This window comes from Microtus pennsylvanicus, chromosome 13 (assembly GCF_037038515.1).
Source record: "Microtus pennsylvanicus isolate mMicPen1 chromosome 13, mMicPen1.hap1, whole genome shotgun sequence".
Classification (NCBI taxonomy): Eukaryota; Metazoa; Chordata; class Mammalia; order Rodentia; family Cricetidae; genus Microtus; species Microtus pennsylvanicus.
The window spans coordinates 42260524-42280901 of NC_134591.1; the positions used below are offsets into that span (position 1 = coordinate 42260524).

General features: G+C 37.5%; 1 protein-coding gene across 2 annotated transcripts in view; it reads left to right on the top strand.

Annotated features, from left to right (window-relative positions):
- Usp24 (ubiquitin specific peptidase 24) overlaps nucleotides 1–20378 on the top strand; it is a 140115-nt gene that overhangs the window by 22118 nt on the left and 97619 nt on the right. Inside the window, exons 2-5 of one of the 2 annotated variants that reach the window (XM_075945478.1) lie at nucleotides 7474–7639; nucleotides 8880–8947; nucleotides 14023–14166; nucleotides 14687–14809. In XM_075945478.1, coding sequence (XP_075801593.1) covers nucleotides 7474–7639; nucleotides 8880–8947; nucleotides 14023–14166; nucleotides 14687–14809 — 501 coding nt within the window. The remainder of the gene's footprint in view (nucleotides 1–7473; nucleotides 7640–8879; nucleotides 8948–14022; nucleotides 14167–14686; nucleotides 14810–20378) is intronic. The other variant, XM_075945477.1, reaches the window with a different exon arrangement.

A 20378-nucleotide genomic window follows, 5' to 3' on the forward strand; every position in this document is an offset into this window, starting at 1 on the left:
GATGTAATTCACTTGGTAGAGAGCTTTCCTAGTATGAATTTGCTCTGAGTTTGTCCCCAGTACTACATAAACTTGGCATAGTGGTGCATATCAGTAGACATTGTTTTCGGCAATGTATAGAGTCTCCTTGGCTATCATAACTCAAAATTTGAATTCTTGGTACCACAGTGTTAATCATTCTTCAGTGTACAGGACAGTTTTACCAACAAATAAATATCCAGCCTAAAATATTATTTGAGCCAGGGTTAAAAAATCTCTGTCTAAAAATCATTCAACTAATGGTGAGACTTCACCCCATCTTTGTTTGCTTTTTTGATGTTTTAAATAATTTCATACATGTATATAATATATTTGGATTTTTTTACACAAATGCACAAATCCATCACTTTCTTTTTTTATATTTATTTATTATTATACAATGTTCTGTCTGTGTGTATGCCTGCAGGCCAGAAGAGGGCACCAGACCTCTTTACAGATGGTTGTGAGCCACCATGTGGTTGCTGGGAATTGAACTCAGGACCTTTGGAAGAGCAGGCAATGCTCTTAACCGCTGAGCCATCTCTCCAGCCCCTATTCCCGAGCTTTTAAAGGTTAAATTACATATGTGCCTTTGGCCAGGTAGTGGTGGCGCACACCTTTAAATCTAGCACTCAGGAGTCAGGTGGATCTCTGTGAGTTTGAGGCCAGCCTGATCTACAAGAGCTAGTTCCCGGACAGCTAGGATTGTTTGTTACACAGAGAAACATTGTCTTAAAAAAAAAAAAAGAAAGAAAGAAATTATATGTATGTACCTTTGAATTAGATAACTTCTGAGTACATGGATAACCATCAGGGGTTAATGCAGGGACCAGAAAAAATGTCAGTGTTTGTAGGAAACTTACTGAATAGAACACTGAGTGAAAAGGCATTCTGGGAAAACAGTTTTAAACCAACCCGAGACAGTGTGCTGGCTTGGGGGCTGCCTATCCTGATTTGTCCACCCACTTCATTTTTCCCTGAAGTGGTATTTCAGGAATTATTTCTGTAGCCGGAAATAGCAGGTATTAGATCTGTAAGGAAAATATTTTATTTATTTATTTATTTATTTTTGATTTTTCGAGACAGGGTTTCTCTGTAGCTTTTGGTTCCTGTCCTGGAACTAGCTCTTGTAGACCAGGCTGGCCTCGAACTCACAGAGATCCGCCTGCCTCTGTCTCCCGAGTGCTGGGATTAAAGGCGTGCGCCACCACCGCCCGGCAGGAAAATATTTTATAAGTAAAGTGGACAACCTCAAGATTTTATGAAAGTTTTTGTAAATCAGTGACTTGAAATCAAAGGTTAATGGTTTTTATGTTTTAAGCCATTGACATGTAGTAGTCTTTGAGTTATAGATAAATTATTTAAAGTCATAGAAAAATTTTGCCACTTTTCTATATGTGGTTAGAAATTTGGAAGTTTTTTTTCTACGTTGCTTGTTAATAGGATAGCTTAATAAGTGAATTTAAGGGGCTGAAGAGATGGCTCGGAGGTTAAAAGCTCTGACTGCTCTTCCAGAGGTCCTGAGTTCAATTCTCATAAGCCGCATGGTGACTCACAACCATCTGTAATGAGACCTGGCATGTCCCTCTTCTGCATGTTCATGCCAGCGTAACATTGAATGCATAATAAATAAATCCTTAAAAAATGAATGAACTTAATATTAAAATAAACTTTGAGCAACATTTTCAGTCTTTTATCCATTAATACAAGTAATCTTTATATGTGTTTCAGTGACTGGTCAGAGTGTTTCAGTGACTGGTCAGATGGAAGCTTATCTCTTTACTAGCAGGCGTCAGGGGTGGAAGAGTCATACTACACAGTGGCAGCATAAGAAAGAAAATAGTATATTTTGGTCTGGACAGTTTATAAACAGATGAAATTGTAATCACAACTTTTTTTCATTGCCTTAGTGTTCGATTCTAACAAATATGGGGATGAGACCTTGTTTATATTTTCGTATCTATAGTAATGAGCTAGTTGCAAGTTCAGGAAACAGTTTAAGATGTATGTGTATGCAGCAGTGTTAATCGCCTTGATTTTAATTCCAAACCGGGGGGGCTGGAGAGATGGCTCAGTGGTTAAGAGCACTGCCTGCTCTTCCAAAGGTCCTGAGTTCAATTCCCGGCAACCACATGGTGGCTCACAACCATCTGTAATGAGGTCTGGTGACCTCTTCTGGCCTGCAGACATACACACAGACAGAATATTGTATACATAATAAATAAATAAATATTAAAAAAAATTAATTCCAAACTGGCCAGTTTAGAAGTACATTTATAATGTATACATGAGCTCATCTGCACTTCGTTCTACTAGACAACTGAATACAGATTTAATATCATTAATGCTTTTTGTCAGTTAAAGGGGTCATTCAGTTGTTGGGAGGCTATTCCCCTTTGCCTTAGTATTAGAACTGTGCATCTCTACCAAATGCTGGGCTTATTAAACATTGGAAAAATATTTTTTAAATAAATGATTTTCAGTTTTAATGGAATTAAGGAAATGTGTTTAAAAATGAGGTATCCCTTCATGTCATATAAAAACTAAAAAGCTAAAAACACTGAGATGTTGCTACTTCTGAAAAATAAAGTATTCCTGGTTTGAAATGTGCTCTGTGTCTTCTGCCCGGCAGACCGCGAGTTCTTAGGCTTGCTTACCCCACCTTTAGTCCATTTCCTCAACTTGTATGTTTCCTGCTCTGTAAAGAAGGAATTGCTTTTGTGTCTGCTCCCTCCTATTAAGCGCCTTAATATAACAGGCTTTCAGTAAAGTATTTCTAATTAACTTAGAATGAGTGGTAACTAATTGTTACTTTATCATTTAGATTTGCTGTCTAATAAGAAAATAATATATTACATTCCTGAGTTTTTCTTAAATGTCTCTCATATTTTTGTCTTTTAGTAACTGTGTTAGGTAGGACAACTCTAAGCTCCTTTGTGTGTTTTCTTTTGCTCAATATCTCATTTTTGCCAAAACAGGCCCAATTGATGACTCCGAATATTAAACCAACCTAGATGTGGGTCCCTGCCATGGTTTCCTCCCCCAGAAACTCCTGTGTCCGTGTTGGTGGCAGCCACCTCAAAGCGCGGAGCTGCACTCATGCATTGCATAGCTTTTCTCTCCCTTTTAAGAGTATCTTTTATTCTTTGACAATTTCATACACATATATCATATATCTTGATCATATGCACACATCTTAACTCTCCTTAGTTTATAACCAAAAATGTTAACTGCTTAGAAGACTGTATGCTATTTTCACTAGTCAAACCCTAATCACTGTTTTTAAAATACTGTTTTAAAACTGTCTTATGGCCATAGGCATTATAGTTTATTACAGGTCATAAAGTTCAACTCTGTTTTGAAATTCTTCGTTGAGCGACTATAATCACTACTCTTAATTTATTAGTTCTGCTAATGATTTTATTGAGATATAATTCACATGCCATAAATTTTGCCCTCTAAAGTATCTGTGCACACAGCTGTGTATACCATCACAACCACTTCAGAATATTTTCATCATCCAAAAGAGAAACATCAGTAATACCCATTATCAGTTACCACCCTCCTTCCTCTTCATCTGCTACCAGCCACGAACTTGTCCTGTATGGCAATGGATTTGCCTCTTGTGGACGTTTCATAGAAGCAGAGTGGTCCAGTATGTGTACTTACATGTCAGACTTCTCTGACTTAGCATAATGTTTTGAAATTCATTCCTGTTGTAACAATATCCATGTCTTTATTTCTAGGGGGAATACTCCTCTGGTGGATATAACTTTGTAATATAATATTAAATTATGAGTTTTGATGCACATTTAGAAAATTCTCACTTTTAGTAATCCTCCTGTGAACATTTGTGTTGTTTTTGTATGAATGTTTCCATTTCTCTTAGATATATAACAAGGGGAGGAGTTATTGGGTCTTTTGGTAATAACAGTTGATCTTTGAGAAAATTCCAGATTATCTTGCAAAAGTGACCATTTTATAATATTTCCAGCAATATATGATGGTTCCAGTTTTCTACATCCTCACCAATACTGACTTTTACCTATTTTTGGCTACGCTAAGGCTTGTGGAACAATAATATCTTTTAATTTTTATTTGCATTTTTTCTAATGACTAATGATGGTGAATATATTTTATATACCAGTCATCAATATTCTTTAGAGAAATGTCCACTTGAATCCTTTGCCTTTTTAAAAATTGCATAATGAGTTGTAAGTTCTTTTGTATTCTAGAATTAAGTACCTTTTCATATTTTCAAATACTTCTCCCATTCTGTAGATTTCTTTTTTTATTACGCCTGCCAAAACAGGGTATTTCTATGTAGTCTGGGCAGTCCTGGAACTCCCTTCTGTAGACCAAGTTGGCCTTGAGCTCAGAAATCTGCCTGTCTCTGCCTCTTAAATGCTGGGACTAAAGGTGTGCGTCACCACGCAGAGCTCTTTTCACTTTGATAACAGTGACCTTATCCATGGAATAAGAAGGTCTCCCCCTCTCTCCCTCCCCCTCCCCCTTACCCCCCCCTCTCTCCCCTTGCTCTGGCTCTGGCTCTCTCTCTCTAAGACAAAGTCTCTGTCTCTCCCTGGCCATCCTGGAGCTCACTATGTAGACCAGGATGACTGTGAACTCACAGAGATCCACCACCTTCTCTCCAGAATGCTGCTGGGATTATAACTTTGCACCATCACGCCTAGCTTTTTTTAATTATGATTCTCATCTGTTTAACTCACCGCCTTCATTTTTCACTGCCCAATTTACATTTTTTTATACTTAATTGCCTTTCTGCTTACTGCCATACTAGTTCAGCTCTAAACCTGGAAAACACTTTTAGATTCCTTTAGATATTATTGATACGGAATTGAAAATAATTTTCTTGTGCTTTATCATTTTTGTCTTATAATTGTGGGATTTTTCCTTTATTGAAGTTATAGTGTTTTTAATGGAATGGTTTTATTATTTGTAATTAGTGAATTATGGAGTGATTGAAACTAGGTTTTAAAAAAAAAACCTAGTAGGTTTTAGACAGTTGGGGTTCTGATTGCTTAGAGATTAGCCTGGTGAAAATTAAAGGCATGTTAAGGGTTCTGTCTTTGTTTGCATGGGCTTATTCCCATTTAACAATATTTATTGTGGCCGGCTTTGACTTAGGTGCTAGTCTCTGGAGATGAAACATGATCAAAAGTAAGTAATAAGTAAGGTCTGTGCCATCATGGGGCTTGGTCTTGGTGGGAGCAAACAATTCATAAATCAGCCTGGCATGTGGTGATACCTTCAATCCCAGCACTTGGGAGGCAGAGACAAGTGGATGGATGTCTGTGAGTTCAAGGACAGCCAGAACTGCCTAGTGAGACTCTGTATCAAAACAAATCAAACAAACAAAAGACCATAAATAAATGTCAGATTACACTTGTGAGTAGTGCTCCAAGGAAAGGCTTCAGAATGGCAAGAGGAAATTTTTGGGTGAATTTTAGCCTCATTTAGAACTTTCAGAGAGTCTTCTGTAAAAGAATTAAGTAGTATGGGAGTCAAGTAGGCTTAAGAGGACAAAGATGAATTAGGAGATAGTAGCATAAAACAGTGTTGTGCACATTGGTTCTGCAGAAAATAGCCTTAGACTTCTCCCCATGGAACAATTTATCTCTGTCCTGTGACGTCTGGGACTTCAGCTGAAAGACTTAAGACTGACGGTGACCAGAAATTGGAATCTGGAAGCTCCTTCCCTGGCTTTCGAGGCCTGGCTCTCTGGTGGGCCCAAGTGAAGCTATAGGACAGGGCACATGTAGGTTACCTCTTTCTTTCCTGGAATTTATCAGTACATAGTATCTTGGGAGTCCAGAGGATTTTTCCCTTTTCCTGACTTATGCTTGAACATGAAGCCAGAAATACAAAGCCTCACTCTACTTCAAGGCCAAGGGAAATAACTGTCAACTTTTGATCAAGAAAATAGCACATTGGTGAGACCAGAAGTGTTACTGTATTATGCCTCTCAAGAAGCTGGTAGGTCCTAGAGAAACTAGAGTACAGAAAGCTGGAGAGGGAGAGAGGAGATTGGTCATTCACAAGGCTTGAAGAACATTTCAGAACTGATTTTTAAGGATGTTAAATATTTTGGGGTTAACATTAGATTTTTGCTTTTTTAAGATCAGTGTGGCAAGCTATATGGGGGTCTTCTCTTTCTCACCCCTCCCCACACCATTTAGGAAGCATGTTAAATTCAGGAGTAAAGTGGGCTAGGAGGTGGCTATGGAAACAGAGGTGCTGGATCTGAGAGGAAGGAAGGAATTTAGGCATAATTATTAGCTCTTGAGGATGGAGATTAGAAAACAAAGTGTTAAGTATGGTTTCCTGGATTCTGATTTGCTGCCAGACAGATGTACCATTTACCAGGATGGAAAACCAGAGAAGTGGACTGGAATTAAGGAGAAACACATGAATTTGGTTTAGGACACATAATGGATTGTAATAGATGCCTGCAAGTCAGAAGAGTGATCTATCTGTGCTGGGGATAGAAGTTTATGAAGCATCTGGGGATGGTGAGAAAGTGCAGCTGTTAGAGAGTACTTGCTGCCCTTGCAAAAGACCAGGCTTCAGTTCCTGCCACCCGCATTGGGAGTACCATGAGTTACAACTTGTAACTTCAGGGGAATCCAGTGTCCTCTTCTGTCTTCCTTGGACACGCACATGGACATGCATATAATCAACACATACACACATGTTTAAAACTGTATAAGCCAAAAGAAGTTTATGAGTTATCTGTGGGTCATAATTGAGATTTGGATAGCAGATAAATCACCCAGATTGGCATAAAAGAGGGCCCAACACTGAGACTTGAGGGACTCACATAGTTGGCGGCTAAGAAGGGGAGGATGTACAGAAGGAGGAGCCCAATAGGAGGAACCAGACCTACAGATGGGCATGGGTAAGGAAAGTTTAAAAGAGGAGGATTAGGCAGAAGATCTACTATTCCTAAGAAGTATTGGGTAAAGATTGAAACATGGTCATTGGTTTAAAGGTGTGTAAATGTAAAGTTCAGTCATGACCGTAAGAGCAGTCATTTTGGGGAGTAAGGACTCTGAGATTCCAATTGTGGCATTAGTAGTAATTTTTGTCAGGCAGGGAGATGAAAATAGATTAGATGCCTCCCTCCAGCTTATCCTCGACATTAGAAAAGTTAAGCAGTGTGGCTGACAATGATGGTAGTTTTAATATTTTATAATGAGAAAATGGGAATTTATTTTTGAAGAGAATGATAACCTTTGAGAGAGAAAGGCGATATCAGAATGATAAGTTGAGAATTTCTGCTGCTTGGTGAAGTTGTCATTTTGAGAAAGATGAGTCCACACTATTGGTATGCATAATTACCATGGACCAAGTGTCTGTTCCATGTTAAATTCTGAGTATTTGGAGAGGTCACTAACTGGAGTATTTGTTTTTATACTCATCCCCTTTTTTCAGAAGAATGATGAAAATGGAAATTGCTCAGGGGAAGGAATTGAATTCCCTACAACAAATTTGTATGAATTGGAAAGCCGCGTTTTGACTGACCATTGGTCTATCCCATACAAGCGAGAAGAATCACTAGGCAAATGTCTGTTGGCATCTACGTACTTAGCAAGACTTGGTAAGATTTCACTTTCGTACCTCAGATGTTGTTATGGGACAAATTTCATTTTTGTGTTTGCCGTTGTTTGTGTGATTTTGGTCAGACCATTTATTTTCTTAGTCTCTGTCATTCCCTATGGGGTAAGAGCTTTAACTAAGTCAGCTGTTTTTTTTTTCAATTCCAGTAGAGTATAAGATTATATGTAATACAATTGAAGAGCTTTGTGGAGGCTAAAATTAACTTCTCCCTAGAAGCTTGGAGCACTTTCAATTTGGGCTCAATCAGGGCTTTTTTTTTTTTTTTTTTAAAAATAGGAAGAATTCTGATAGTGCACTTCATTAGCATATGTGAAGCCAGCTCCCTGAGAAAGGGAAGGAAGGGGCAAAGGAGATGGGAAGAATGCATAGTTTACTAAACATGATTAAATGTAAGATGCATCAAAGGAAATATTTTGACTAGTCTTGGATTTAATCCCAACAGACATCTATGGTCCATTTAGTATTGATTTCCCAACACTGTTAGGATGCTAGGCAGGAGTTCTGAAAAATAGAACTGCTTATCAGTATTCCCAGTGATAAAATTCATTACTAAGTTTAAGAGAGAAAAGCATTTCAGACCCAAGGGAAATAGTTGTCTCCGTGGGTAAACGCCCTCCAAATCTAACAACCTGAGTTCAAATCCCGAGACCCAGATGGTAGAAGGAGAAAACCTATTCCTCTAAGTTTTCCCCCCAACCTCCATATACATGCATCACTCCACCCCCACAGGAAACAAATGTAAACAAAAATTTAGAAAGCAATGCATTCTTCCTATGAATAACTTTTACAGTAGGCTCTTCCAATCACTTAGCACTCATTACTTGCTGTATGTGTTGTGCCAGACACAGCTCTTTATTTTATTTACATAGAGTTCATTTACATGCTTTAGAAAAGAGTAACTTGGGCATTTGTTTCAAATATCTGTGCTTTTATAAATAGCTGTTTAGGCAATTAGTGACTAGAAAGTAACTGCTGCTGTTTTATCACGTCACGCAAGTTATTGTGCCATGGAGACATAAGACCATCCATTTCAGTCTTAATTAGTGTCTGAATGCTATGATTATTTCTCAGCCTGCTACTTTAGCAAATGTCTGCATCTGCTTTTAATAATTGCTTAAGAAACATGATTTTGTGATAAAGATCTTTGATTGAATTTGAATAAACATACAAAAAGCACTTTAAATCTACACAAATCATATCCTCTTATTTATCTAACCAAGGTCTTTCAGAGTCTGATGAGAACTGCAAAAGATTTATGGAGCGGTGTATGCCTGAGGCATTCAAGAAGGTAAGGAAATGTGCTGATTTGATTGCTAGTAGAAGCAAAGGTGGCTGAACTTTTGGTTTTAGTTTTAGATGTTTATACATAAAATCAGTTCATGAATCTTCTTCAACTGAGGAATTCTCTAATATGAAATAAGCTTTGAATTTGAAAGTTACCAGTAATTTACTTATATTATATTTGTTTATATTTACCTTTGGTTAACTCTTACTTCCTAATATTTAATGGTTAAAGAATAGATTAATTTAATTATAATAGGCTATTATGTAGCTTAGTAAAATAAAGGTTGTGGCATTTAGAAATATTTAGTATTCATTACACAAATAGGAGCTACTTCATTTTTTTAATTCTTATTTTTTTGAGATTATAATATAATTATATCATTTCCCTTCTTTTTTCCTCCCTCCAAATCTCCCTTATACTTTATCCAAACCCTCTCCTGTACTTCCCCCTTGATTTCTTTCAAATTCATGGCCTCTTTTTAAAATTATTATATACATGTGTGTGTGCGTGTGCGTGTGCGTGTGCGTGTGTGTGGATGGATGGATGGATGGATGGATGGATGGATGGACGGACTTGCTCAGTCTATGTTTTCAGGGCTGACCATTTGGTACTAGGTAACCAATTAATGTGCTGGTCCTTGATGAAGACTTATTTCTCCTGTTCTTAGCATTCTGTAGTTGTCTGTAGTCTTTGTGCAGGGTTGCAGCCTTGTGAGTTTCCACCTTCTTCATGTTTGCTTGTCTATTGTCACCAGCCTATTGTTCAGCTCAAGTTTATGCAGCCACGTGGTGAGACTCTATGGTGTAACTTCTGACATTTCTAGGAGACACAGTCTTACAGCTATCTCCCTGTTCACTGACTCTTAGAATCTTTCTGACCCCTCTAATTAGGGAGGTGGAGGAAAGAAGAAAGAGGGAAGAGAGTAAGGATGTCTGAAAAGTATACTCTCAACCTACAAAAAAAAAACTGTAATAGACAGGCATTGGTATATAAATATGCACATATAGTTTAAATGATAATTTGCCATCTGAGTTGACAGTGCTCCCCTCAAAAGCCCTAGACAATCTAACAGAAATCCCAACACCAGACATGAGAAACCCAGGGTTGTTCAAAACATCATAGGCTATTTTGTTACCCTTGGTAGCATCCTACACAGATGGAGCTAAGTCCCTATTGAAGAAAACACTATGTACTTAAGATACAGGGCTCAAAGGCCCCCTGAATGCCTCTTCCCCAAAGACTAGCTCTTATTCTAGTGGAAAGCTTCATGCAAGCTTCCTAAGGAGGGAAGCAATCAGCTATGATACTTATAACCCACAACAATGACCAGCATGGCATTATAACCCTAAGGGTTGCAGTAGTTGTTCATGTACCTTGATGGTAACCAACAATACTCTAATACTCAAGAGGGATATCATGCCCGGTCCTGGAAACCTAGCCAGATATCCAGAGCTAGTGATATCATGGTTCTTAGAGGAGAACCTACAACTACCGCTTTACTAAGCCAGCATAATCCCTAACTACCTTCTACATATTTGTTCTTAGACCTACAGATGAGTGCAGTCTTCACCCCTTCTCTTTGCAGCAGATGGAGACCGTTACAGAAAGCCAATCAAAATGCAGTTATAGAGCCCAGTTACAACACAAGCCCCGCACACACTAAGGCTCAGGCATCATTATGCTTATTGTTTTACTAAGATAAAAATGTATTTTAAACTACTTAAAGTTTGTTCTTCCTGAAAAAAAAAATGACACGAATGAGAACATCTCTTGTCAAAACCAGGGTGATAGGTTTGTTCCTCATTCTGTCACATCTCTTAGACAGCAGTTTTCTTTTTTTTTTCTTTTTTTTCTTTTTTTTTTTTTTTAGTTTTTCGAGACAGGGTTTCTCTGTGGTTTTGGAGCCTGTCCTGGAACTAGCTCTTGTAGACCAGGCTGGTCTCGAAATCACAGACAGCAGTTTTCTTCAAAGTGCAAATAGGAGACCACAGGCTAGCATTTCTAAAAAGCAGTCTGACTCAGCCTTATTTCTCAGTTTAGGACCTGAGTCTTATTCCTCACAAGAGAAAGGACTGTGCTGTAGATATTGCTGCTTCCCTAGCAGAAAAACAAGTGCTTGTGCCCTTAGCTAAATAGATGAATGAGTGTCCCAGTGTCTTGTACTTAGCGTTCTGCATTCATTTTTGTCTAATAAGCAAATTAAGTCACTAGAACTACAGATGGATGAAGTTTGTATTTATCTTAAAACTCGATGACACAAATGATCTATTTGTAAAACAGTTATTCCCATCTGCACTTTGGTATAAACATTCCTTGATTCAAGGCTTAAATAATAACAATATTAATTTAAGAAACAAAAATGGTTTAATCATTGAAAGAAAGGAATAAATCTCTTTTAAGATATCATTTGGGTGGAGATTATTTAAATTAAGGTCTGTCTTTAGATGAATTTGTTCACTATTTTATAATTTTGAATAGAACATGCTCTTAATATATTATAACTTTAAAAGTAGCAGACTTCCTTAGCATACATTGACATGTGTCATAGTATGATCTTATGTTTACAGAGAAAGAAATGCGTGTTTATTTAGTCGTGGGAAATATCTTAGTAGTTTAAAAAACAACCTTTAGGAGCCAGAGTTTGCTCAGCTGCTAAATGCTCTTGCTGCTCTTGCAGAGGACCAGAGTTTGGTTCCTAGCACCCATGTCAGGCAAATATTTGTAACTCTAGCTCCAGGGGACATGACACCCTCTTCTGGCCTCCCAGGTACCCACAAACACCTACAGATATACACACAGACACACACATGCACATAAATAAAACATTCAACAAATCTTTAAGAAAGAAAGCAGACTTTTGGTCAAGGAGCTCCAGATCCAGGAAGTTCTGAGTGAGTTTCATATTCAGTGTGTAATAATCTAACTCAGAATAGAGCTGCTTGGGAGAGCTGATGTATTATGCCCTTAGCTGATAGTGGCACGTTAATGAACAGTCAAATCTGGTTGGTTGTTTTTGTCTGAAATCATGAGCACAGATATGCTGAATTGTGTGATTCTATTGTATGAATTCCCAAAAGTTACATTTTCTCATAGTTTAGAACTGCAGAGAAGGCTCTTCTTCCTAACATTAGGCGTGCTTTCTTTGATTAAGTCAGAACAGTAGTAGAGTTGTGTGTGCCTCCAGAAAACTTGGCAAGATTTAATCCACTTGGTGCTGCTTCCTCTAGTACTTCCTAGTGTGAGGCTTTTCTGCCTCTAGTGTTTCTAGATGATAGGGTGCTGATAGCCTGCCTGGAGAAGGGACCGGAAAGGGACTTTGTTGTCTTCTGTAGTCTTGACCTATCACCTTCCAGCCAACTTCTTCTGCCAGAGAAAATGCAGTTCAGATTGGCTACAGTGCCCGTCTTCTATACAGGGTGCTGCTTGTCTCTCTTTTAGACGGTAGAAGAACTTCATGTTAGAATGAAAGATGACAATAGAGTGGTATATTTTAATGTTGAAATCACATTTTAATGTGTAATTTTTAGGTATAGGAACACTATATAGCCAATCTTGGGGAAAAAAAGATAATCCTCACCAGTTTATATAGATGTAGTCTTTGGATTTTTGCTCATTTGAACCAACAGTAAAGGTGGTTGGTGTTTTGAAAATGTAGAACTGAAGTTCCTCTCTAACTACTGAAATCTGGGTTTGTCCAGGCTGCTTTTTTTTTTTTCTTTCAGGTTTCAGTGTGACCAAAGTTAGTTTTTATTGCACAGTATTTTCCTTCTAAAGGAAAATCTTCCAGAAACATGGAACTAGGGAGAGCTTGGTGGCACACACCTGTGTTTGGGAAGATAAGTTGGAGGATTTGGAGTTGGAGGCTATCATGACCTGATACATCCAGTTTCAAAAATCAAATACCAGATCCCCAAAACATCAACAATGAAAAAAGAAAGCACTAGTTAACTAAACAAACAAATACCTATGGAGCCATTCTAGACATTTAAGGGCAGCCCTTGTTTTTTTCCATTCCCTGATCTGGCAGTTAGTCTTGAACTAGACATCCTGAGGACTGAAGAATTGAAGGGTCCAGTTTCTCTTATTTTTAATGATTCTAAGAAATGGTCTGATTATATGATAGACCAAATAAAACATATTTGATATTTATGCCTAAAGACAGTAGATTGCAATATCTTATTATTTTGAGCTGTTTTAGATTTCCTTAGCCATTTAAAAAGTTAACTATTACTTTTGCACATGCCAAAAAAGGAAATAAAGGTCCAGCAAATTAACTATTTATAAATTTGTTCATGTTGAGGGTTATTGTTTAGCCAACCAATGGGAAGATACAGTCCCTTTTCTGAGATGTGAAAAAAATGTGAATTAAATATATGTCTGAATCCTTGAAACATCATCCATATCTTAGATTCCAGTTCCATTGATTAATATTGACAACTTATCAACATTTTATAATACCTACATTTATAAAGTGCTTCCATGTTTGTTAAATCTTATGATCTTTGTAACATTTGAGTGAGCTGAGCAGAAACATCACTCATTAGAGATGTTTTTATTATTTGTAATATAATAATAAAAACAGTGTCTCTGAGAATTCGAAACTTTGTTGAAGATCACAGCAGTTAGGAACCAGTAGTTTCCACAATAGATGTCAAACTTCTGCTTGATTGTGTTACTTAGTCTAACAAAGAACAGAAGAGCAAATTAAAAATTGTCTTTTTAATCTTAGGCATGAGCGAGCATGTCTTTAGTCCCAGCACTCAAGAGACAGAGGCAGGTAGATCTCTTTGACCTTGAGGCCAGCCTGGTCTACATAGTGAGTTCTAGGACAGCCAGGACTACATAGAGACACCATGAAAAAAGAATGCTTTTGAACAAGCTGTTTTGATATAAAGAATTTAAAGCTCAAAACAAACTTTGTAATGACTTTGAGATACTAAGGAAACTGGATCTTGGTTACTGGTCTTAAAGCTATCTGCATTCAAAAGGGTATTTTGGTCACTTGAAATTTACTTGATAAACTGTGTTTCTTGTCTATTGTCCAAGTGAAACTCTAGATTCCCCCTTTCTTTTTGTAGCTTCTGACATCAAGTGCTGTTCACAAGTGGGGTACTGAAATTCATGAAGGAATCTACAACATGTTGATGCTACTGATAGAATTGGTTGCAGAGAGAATAAAACAGGATCCAATTCCCATTGGTCTCCTAAGCGTGCTTACAATGGTATAGTATCTTGAAAATGAAGTGCTACTCTCTTTGTTTTGATTTAATTGATGATAATTTGCTGTTCTTCCACTTGTAATTAATAACAAATGATATTTTATTATGAACAATATGAATTTAGCCAACAGAGTCCTTGCCTTTTAGCTTAAAAGCAGAGCAGACATCGTGTTCGGAAGAAAGGCTTCTCTAGTTTTAACGAACTTTCAGAAGTTTTCCCTGATGACTCCAATTAGTCCCATTTTAAACCCATTTCCAGAGGGTTGTGCGTTTTCTTCAGCTTTCTCCTCAACTTCATTGTCTCCCCTTCTGTCGTCTGACTGTACCTGAGGCAGCTCTTGCCACTCAGGGATGCTGGTGTTGGCTGAAGTCAGAGCTCTCACCCTGCTAGCACCATGCCAGTCCTTCACTCCTGAACTACCCAGAGCACGAGTTTTGCCAGTGTTATATTTTTATCTTCTTTTCTAATGCTAATATGTTGCTATAAAAGTAGGTAATATTTTTCTGTTCTCTTTGAATCTAGGCTTTCAATCCTGATAATGAATACCACTTTAAAAACAGAATGAAAGTGTCTCAGAGGAATTGGGCAGAGGTGTTTGGAGAGGGAAACATGTTTGCTATTTCACCTGTATCTACGTTCCAAAAGGTAAATTCAGTTTCTTTTCACCCTTTTAATCATAAATATATTGAAAATTTTTCTGTGCTATAAAACTAACAATTTGCATAGAAGAGTTAAATTCATCTGGAAATACAGATATATATTTTTATGTGATTTATAGAACTGAGAATTCTTAAATGACTTATGTTTTCATATAGCTGTTATGTAATGTTATGAAGAATTTTTTTATCTGAAATTATATTTGGTGAAAGAAATTGCTTCAGTGCCTTACATATTGGATTATCAGAACTACAGTTTAATTGATATCCCACTTTTCTAGAGGTATTTCAGAGTAAAGCATTAGAAATTACTTGAAATAACTAATTCTACCTGAAAAAAAACAAACAACTTGTCATCAGGGTTATCTAGAATTGTCTTGCAAACACCACAAGCATTAAAACTTTTGTTTTTACAGTTCCAGATCCAATGTCTTTTTGATAGGTCTGCAGTGTGGCAGTAACGTTATACCAATAAGAAGTGCATAATCTAAATAGTCCTCTAATTCAAACAGTTGAAAGAAGTCCATTTTAGTTGTTAGGAAAGGTATCTTTTATCAAAAAACAGAAAAAAAAAAAAGGAAAGGTGTTTCTCCTTAAAAAAAATAATTAATTTTTTTAAAGAAGGAAACAATCTATCTTTTTCATTATATATACCAATCTAAGTTCCCACTCCCTGCCCTCCTCCGATCCCTTCCACAAACCCTCCCACCCCATCCCCATCCAATCCTCAGAGAGGGTAAGGCACATTGCTTTGGGGAAAGTCCAAGGCCCTTCCTACTATATCTATGCTGAGCAAGGTATCCGTCCAAAGAGAATAGGTTCCCAAAAAGCCAGTACATGCTGGAAAGGTGTCTATTATCCTAATAGAATAGAAGTTTGATTTGAGCTATACTTTTTCTCTTCTCCCTTCCCTTCCTTCCCTCTCCCTTTCTACTCTCTCCTGTGACCCCCACGCTCCCAATTTACTCAGGATATCTTGTCTTTGTCTTCTTCCTCTGTAGATCCATGTATGTCTCTCTTAGGGTTCTTTTGTGTAGGTTCTGTGGGGTTGTAAATTGTAGGTTGGTTTTTCTTTGCTTTATATCTAAAAGACACTTATGAGCGAGTACATATTATGTTTGTCTTTCTGGGTCTGGATTATCTCACGCAATATGGTTTTTTTCTAGTTCCATCCATTTGCCTGCAAATTTCAAAACATCATTATTTTTTCCGCTGAGTAGTACTTACTCCATTGTGTAAATGTACCACATCTTACTTATCCATTCTTCAGTTGAGGGGCATCTAGGTTGTTTCCAGGTTTTGGCTACTACAAATAATGCTGCTATGAACATAGTTGAGCACATGTCCTTGTGGCACAATTGAGCATCCTTTGGGTATATACCCAAAAGTGGTATTGCTGGGTCTTGAGATAAATTGTTTCCTAATTTTCTGAGAAATTGCTGTACTGATTTCCAAAGTGGTTGTACAAGTTTACACTCCCACCAGCAATAGAGGAGTGTTTCCTTTACCCTACATCCTCTTCAGCATAAGCTGTCATTAGTGTTTTTGATCTTGGCCATTCTTACAGGTATAAGATGGAATCTCAGAGTTGTTTTGATTTACATTTCTCTGATGACTAAGAATGTTGAGCATTTCCTTAAGTATCTTTCAGCCATTTGAGATTTGTCTGTTGCGAGTTCTCTGTGTAGGTCTACGCCACATTTTTTGTTAGATTATTTGTTCTTTTGATGCCAAGTTTCTTGAGTTCTTTGTATATTTTGGAGATCAGACCTCTGTCTGATATGGGGTTGGTGAAGATCTTTTCCCATTCTGTAGGCTGTCATTTTATTTTGTTGACCGTGTCCTTTGCTTCTCAGTTTCAGGAGGTCCCATTTATTAATTGTTTCTCGCAGTGTTTGTACTGCTGGGGTTATATTTAGAAAGTGGTCTTCTGTGCCAGTGAATCAAGTGTACTTCCTATTTTCTCTTCTATGAGATTTAGTGTGGTTGGTTTTATGTTGAGGTCTTTGATTCATTTGGACTTTAGTTTTATGCATGATGATAGATAAGGATCTATTTTCATTCTTCTACATGTTGATATTCAGTTATGCCAGCACCACTTGTTAAATATGCTTTCTTTTTTCCATTTTATAATTTTAGCTTCTTTGTCAAAAATCAAGTGTTTGTAGGTGTGTGGATTGATAGCCGGGTCTTCGATTCAATTCTATTGATCCTCCTGTCTTTTTTTATGCCAATATCAGGCTGTTTTCATAACTGTAACTCTATAGTAGAGTTTGAAGTCATGATGCCTCCAGAAGTTTCTTTATTGTATAGGATTGTTTTGGCTATCCTGGGTTTTTGTTTTTTCCATATGATGTTGTGTATTGTTCTTTCAAGGTCTGTAAAGAATTTTACTGGGATTTTGAGGGGCATTGCATTGAATCTGTAGATTGCTTTTGGTAAGATTGCCATTTTTCCTATATTAATTCTACCTACCCAAGAGCATGGGAGATCTTTCTATTTTCTGGTGTCTTCTTCAATTTCTTTCTTCAAAGATTTTAAAGTTCCTGTCATGCAGACCTTCCACTTGTTTGGTTAGAGTTGCTTCAAGATACTTTGTTATTTGTGGCTATTGTGAAGGGTGATGTTTCTCTGATTTTTTTCTCAGCCCATTTATCATCTGCGTAAAAGAGGGCTACTAAATTTTTTTGAGTTAATCTTGTATCCTGCTAAATTACTAAAGGTGTTTATGAGTTGTAGCAGCTCCCTGATAGAGTTGGAGTCAGTTACATATACTATCATATCATCAGCAAATAGTGACAGTTTGACTTCTTTTCTGATTTGTATCTCCTTGATCTCCTTTTGTTGTCTTATTGCTCTAGCTAAGATTTCAAGTACTATATTGAATAGATATGGAGAGAGTGGACAACCTTGTCTTGTTCCTGATTTCAGTGGCCACTTTGAGTTTCTCTTCATTTAGTTAGATGTTGGCTGTTGGCTTGCTGGATACTGCCTTTATTATGTTTAGGTATGTTCTTTGTATCCCTGCTCTCTTCAAGACTTGTATCATGAAGGGATGTTGTATTTTGTTGAAGGCTTTTTCAGCATCTAATGAGATGATCATGTGCTTTCATTTTTCAGTTTGTTTATATGGTGGATTACATTAATAGATTTTCATATGTTAAACCATACCTGCATCTCTGGGATGAAGCCTACTTGGTCATGTTGGATGATTTTTCTGATTGTTCTTAGTATTTTTTGACTATTTTTGCATCAATGTTCATGAGTGAGATTAGTCTGTCTGTAATTTTCTTTCTTAGTAGGATCTTTGTGTGGTTTGGTTATCAGAGTAACTGTAACCTTGTGAAAAAGAGTTAGGCAATGCTTCTTTTCTTCTGTTTCTATTGTGTGGAACAATTTGAGGAGTATTGATATTAGCTCTAGAAGTCTGATTTTTAACAGCCATTTATTGATCACTTGCTGTTTACCAGGATTAATCAAAGTTTGGGAGATAATGAACCATTACTCCTTGCCTTTATCAAATAGTGTAGTATAATGGCCTGGAGAGATGGCTCAGTGGTTAAGAGCACTGCCTGCCCTTCTGAAGGTCCTGAGTTCAGTTCCCAGCAACCACATGGCGGCTCACAACCATCTGCAATGAGATCTTGTGCCTTCTTCTGGCCTGCAGGCACACATTCAGACAGAATACCAAGAATACTGTATACGTAATAAATAAATCTTTTCAAAAAAAGGTGTAGTATTATGCAGTTTTTGGCTCATGATTCTTCTCTACAGTGTAGAAAACTATTTTTGATAACTTTGCTTTTGGTTTGGAATGACCGAGTTTTTAAATATATAGCAAACAAAGGTGAAACAGTACCCAGGGAGCTACAGATGCAAAATATCATCAGTATGGGCCCTTACAGCATCCATCAGCCATGCTTGGAGTAACCCAATTGAGAGAGCAAACAGAAGATAACATCAAACCAGGGCTGGTAGACATCTAGCAGAAATCCACTGGGGAAGCCTCCACTGAGGCAGCCAGCTGGAGTTTCCCAATGCAGTGTCCTAGGCAGAGCAGAGTGTCTCCCTAGGTGAGGCTTCTAAGTGAAAGAAGAAATAGCAAATCAGCCATTTATAATCACCCAACAAAAACTGACTGGGAAAACCTTGAACAGTTTATGCTGGGGTTCCTGATCGAAAGTCCCAGGCTGAGTAGAGTTCATCTCCAGGGATGAGCTTTTTACCTTCTCTTTCCTACTGTAGGCATTTTTATACTGTAGGATAAATAGAGCAATCAGGCTTGGAAGTAATTTACTTTCTAGTTATTGGCAAGGACACAGTGATTTTAATACCGTTAGTTGTTTGCTGCTTTCCTTTTTTACAAAGTGAAGGGACCAGCCTGTTCCAGAACAGGAAACTGGAGGAGACGAGCTCCTTGTTCCCAGAGTCAGCTTTCAACAAACTTAAAGTATAACAATTTACCAGTCTAATGTGCACTACTTCACAGTAGTGTAGCAGAGACAATGTAAAACAAAACATGCAATGAAATTAGCATTTGTTGTAATTCTAGCCTGTGTGTGGAATGTGGAGGAGGGATTAGCTAGTACAGTGCTGCTTTCAACACACTTCTAGCACTGAGTGGCAAGAATGGTGATTTAATCCCACAGTAATCTTGTGAGTTAGGTACTCTTTTATTCTAATTTACAAATGAGAATAAAAACCACTTAAGTACTTCACCAGGGGCAAGTACCAAGGTATAAGAAGAATTTATGCAGTCAAGAAATTTAAACTTACACAGTCTGCTTTTCTTAAATACTAAACAGGTGAGAAGTCAACAGACATTCTCCTCTCTTCACTTTCTACTACTGAGACAGAAAAGTTTAGTCTTCCTTTGTCCTCTTTTTCCCATAGGGGAATAGTTCTCCCATCAAGGCCCTGGCCTCCAATGATTAATGTTTTATATCACTTCTGGCACTTTTCAGCCATTATCTTTTAGTGAATTACTTTTTCTCTGTCAGTCTTTTTTGTTTGAAACTTTGATTGGATACGTTAGACTGTCTCATTCTGTCTTCCATGTTACTTCATCTTTTCCATCTTTTTGTCTCTTTTTGCTTTGTGATTTTTTTTCCTGTGTCTATAATTTAGTTTTCTTTTATTTTTCCTATTTGTATTTAGTTTGCAGATTTAAATCTTTAACTTCAATACATATGTATATTTTGTTTGTTTTGTTTTTAGACAGGCCCCCATAGGCTGGCCCTGTATTCCTGATCTTCCTGCCTCTGCTTCCCATCTATTAGGACTTCAGGGATTACTTACCACTTACTAATATTGGGTCCTTCACTGCTACCCAGCTTTGGTTCAGACCCTCTTCTCTTGGTACTATACTCTTGTCAAGAATGTCCTCTCTTCTCATTGCTGTAAATGTCACTTTCATGATGATAGCTTCAGTTTATCTTTGTGGTTCAAACTCTTTTATGAGCATACCTGATAAGAAGTCAACCATCTCCTCTTAACTGCCACACAGTTCTCAGGAGTCACATGCCTACGGGGCCCTGCTGTCTGCCCTTCCTTTCTTT